The sequence below is a fragment of the Phalaenopsis equestris genome, unplaced genomic scaffold (genome assembly GCF_001263595.1).
Source record: "Phalaenopsis equestris unplaced genomic scaffold, ASM126359v1 Scaffold000002, whole genome shotgun sequence".
NCBI classification, from domain to species: domain Eukaryota; kingdom Viridiplantae; phylum Streptophyta; class Magnoliopsida; order Asparagales; family Orchidaceae; genus Phalaenopsis; species Phalaenopsis equestris.
The window spans coordinates 20,689,878-20,693,590 of record NW_018164444.1 but is presented as its reverse complement, the minus strand read 5'-3'; the positions used below and the strand labels follow the sequence as shown (position 1 = coordinate 20,693,590).

Sequence of the window (3,713 nt, the reverse complement as noted above, 5' to 3'; positions counted from 1 at the left end):
AGGATGAAGGGGGAGAGGAAGAAGAACCAAAAAGTTGAAGATACTAACCCCTTTAGCCTCCCTCTCTTGCTCCAAGCTCTCAGGTCTCCAAGAGAAGAAGATGATGCTCCAAGCTCCAAGGGAAGAAGAAGGTTTTCAGCTCTAGAAGGAGACCAAAAAAGCTAATGTGAGAAGATTCTCTCAAAATGGGGGAGCTCAAGGGACATAAGTTAAATAGCCCTCATTTCCTCCATTTTTGCCTAAAATAGCCTTGTCGGCTTACCTTGGAAGCTTCCAACAGAGGACTAAAAGAAGTATAATCACGCTCTTTATCTCCCCCCTAAGCAAATCCAACAAAACCAAGGAAATCCTTTCCATTTTAGCTCATTGGGGGTGCACCAGGTCAAATCGGCTTCAAAGATCATGTTCTAGAAGTGGACCGGCGACTAGGCGCCTGACCTCTGGCACCAGCCGCCCAATCTGACGTCTACTTTCCAAAAGCTCGGAAAAATGACCATTTTTTAGCAGTTTTGGGCGCCTAAACGCCAGACTTCCAGGGGCTCGGTTTTAACCATCCGGGAAAGCAATTTGGGCTTTAGGCACTGGTCAGCCCTGAAAAACTCTAATTTACACCGGGAGCGCCTGACGGAGAATTTTCTAGATATGAAAGTCATGGGAGACAACATATAAGTAAATTATGATCCCCTAACCTCAAAATTGAGAATTCACCGTTGAACAGGCTCTTTCAACTTGGTCATTCGTTCTCTTTGAAATTTGTGCTTGAATTTTTGGTGTATACAACCATGATAAGTTGTAGTTTATTAAATGTTCAATTTCAATATCAAAATGAGGAGAAGATTAGAAAAAGGGCAAGTATGCAATTAGTTATAAATCCCTAACTAACAAAAATATATAAAAGTATAAGAAAATACACTATAAAAAAAAAGAAAAAGAAAAATAAAGAAGCCCTAATCATAATCATGAATCTTTATGCTCAATTTCTAATTATGAAAAGCTCGCTCTCCAATAACACATAGCACCTTTATGCCTCCTCTCCCTCAACTATTGTGGAAGCGGTAAAAATTACTAGTAACACAATCTTTCCACCACCCTCACTCTACTATAAATCAATGGATAATAACATACTAAACACTCAAAATATTGTTATTTACAAAACTAACACCATGGTACTTTTTTGAACGACCAAGCGATGTTTTTTCACATGCCACAATCAAACCATTGAGAATAAGATTGAGATGAAAAACATGGATAAGGTTTTTATCATGAATTTTCATATTTGAGCGAGCATTTAAAAAATAAATGAAAGAGCGCTAGATTTGCAAAAAGCAATGTTTTGAGTGATATGTAATTGCCCCTAAAATCAATTGACACTAAACCCTTTTGATGAAGTACGTCGATAAATTCTCATCGGAATGAGGGCAACTTGAAGAGATGCTCAAATATAGGTTCTTTGATTTCATGGCTTATAAAGAGCTCCAAAACATGATTCTCTCATCAATGTTCCCACTCATCAACCTTAATGAATGTGCATATTGCATTTGTCGGCTCATTATAAGAAAATAAGGATTTTTTTCCCTCTACGAAAGCTCATTATAAGAGTTCAATAACCTCATGTTCAAGCTTTCTACAACGAGTCTTTTAGTACCAATGCTCCACATTAGGCATGTCAAATAACTATGTAAGGCCAAAAAGGGCCTCAATGAAAGCACCCAAAACTTTAGTGTAATCAACTTGAAAAGATAGATATGGGTGAAACATCAAAACTATGAATTCATATCCTACATGGAAAGTGATTATATGTGAATATAATAGCTTATGGAAGGTAGCCATATTGTTCTAAGAGACAAAATAAGAATGTTACATAAATAAAGTGTTCAAATATGAAACAAAACTTATAATTAGACTACATATGACAATGATCCAACACCTCAAACTCCCCCAAAGGAATTCATGGAGATTTAACTCTTAAAGGGTTGGATAAATAGAAAATGAAATTAGAGTTGGCAACTCTTACATAAAAATGCTAAAAAAAATGAGTAAGTTTGTCAAGAAGGTTCCCCAGCTTCAAGGCACACAACACCTCTACAAACCTTTAGATTTGGTTTTCAACTTACTTTTTTTATTAGAGTGGATCGCAAGATCCATTGACACATACAAAAGCAACTAAAACATTAAAGATCCATCTAAAAAGCCTAACTTTCTTGTAGATGCAAAAAACTAAAGAAGATAACAAATAAAATCCTAATTTGCATATATATCAATAACATGGCAATGAGCTTTAATGATTAGCTACAAATGCATCAAATTTGAGACAGATATAAACAAATTAACCTTTTAAAAAAAAGAGTCATTTGCATTCATACAACACAATTCTTATGTATTTCCATACCTAACAACTAAATATTCATGTCTACAAGAATACAACTCGAATCTTTAACATCACATCAAAAATAACACTATCACTATATTTTTAAAAGTGAAATAATCTTTTCATGCATAGGTTTATGACACCAAGGAGTTATAATTGTAAATATCTAAATTTGGGTTTTATATATGTAAATGCATAAGCATTGTGTGGTATGCAAGTAAACTTCTCTTAAAAAAATTATAAATAGACCCTAATTTCATTCATCGAAAAAAACTTTTTTACAAGTTTGAAGCCCTAAAGAATGAATTAAGCCTCCGCTAGAGTTCATGATGGTAAGAACCTACCACATATGACGCCGCCATCGTCTCCCTCACCACCGCTGCCAGCTTTCGCCAAACACGAATCAATGCCATCGTCTCCCTCACCACCACCGCTGCCAGCTTTCGCCAAACACGAATCAACACAGTCTACTCCTCTATAGGGAAAGGACTCAGAATCCTCATCTTGAAACAAAAGTCCAAGGCAATTGCTGCAACTAAAAATATAATGAAACTCTCTGAAACAGACAATGCAACATCAATAAAATGTGATAAACTGGTCTTGCTTAGCTCCAGATGATTCCCTGCTTCTAATTCAGCAAGCCCTGCAAAATTGGATTGGACGAAGTGATTACCTGTTAACAAAAATATATATATATATATATACAAAAAACAAAAAAACAAAAGAAATAACCAAAATTACACCTTTGATAATACCAAAAGCAGCAGAGGTTCCTGTTTTGAGCTGGAAGTTATCAATATCTCTTCTTATTGTGTAACGAAAAGTAACTCCAAAAAGAGCAGTTCCAATAAAAATGATTGCTGTGTGAAGAAAAAATACAGTAAAACTAGTTGCTTGGAAGAGAGAAAGAGGCAAGCTGGCCAAAGTGCCAATACTAGATGACACTAATGCAGCTTTGATGGACTCTAATCTCTCAAATTCACTCTTTATCCCATTATTTCGAGTTAAATCGAAGCTTTTATCGGATCCGTCGGACGCAAGATACCGTTCTGACACTTCAATCATCCCTCTAGCTTCTACCAATTCCTTCTGGGCGGCTGCAATCTTGGAAAAGAAAAAAACAACATAAAATCAATCTTTATAAATTACATCAAATAGTTGATTGATTTAAGTATAAGCACCGAATACAAAAGTAAAAGTGAAAACCTCGGATTCTCGGCTTTGGAGCTGGAGAACGAGCTGCTTACTGTAAAGGGCTTCGGCTTCCTGCTTCTCCATCTCGGCGAGAGCAGCTCTGGCTCTCTCCACGCGGCGGGAGGCCTCGTCGAGCCGATCAAGAAGAGGC

At 36.5% G+C, this 3,713-nt stretch overlaps 1 protein-coding gene across 1 annotated transcript; it reads right to left on the bottom strand.

Moving 5' to 3' along the window:
- Window positions 1-2,584: 2,584 nt before the first annotated feature.
- On the bottom strand, window positions 2,585-3,709 carry LOC110034065 (the record flags this gene model as incomplete). Its single annotated transcript, XM_020738351.1, has 4 exons — window positions 2,585-2,721; window positions 2,776-3,011; window positions 3,112-3,472; window positions 3,575-3,709. Coding segments are annotated over 3 exons (672 nt in total), but the record flags the coding sequence as incomplete, so codon positions are not given.
- Between the last annotated feature and the right edge of the window lie 4 nt (window positions 3,710-3,713).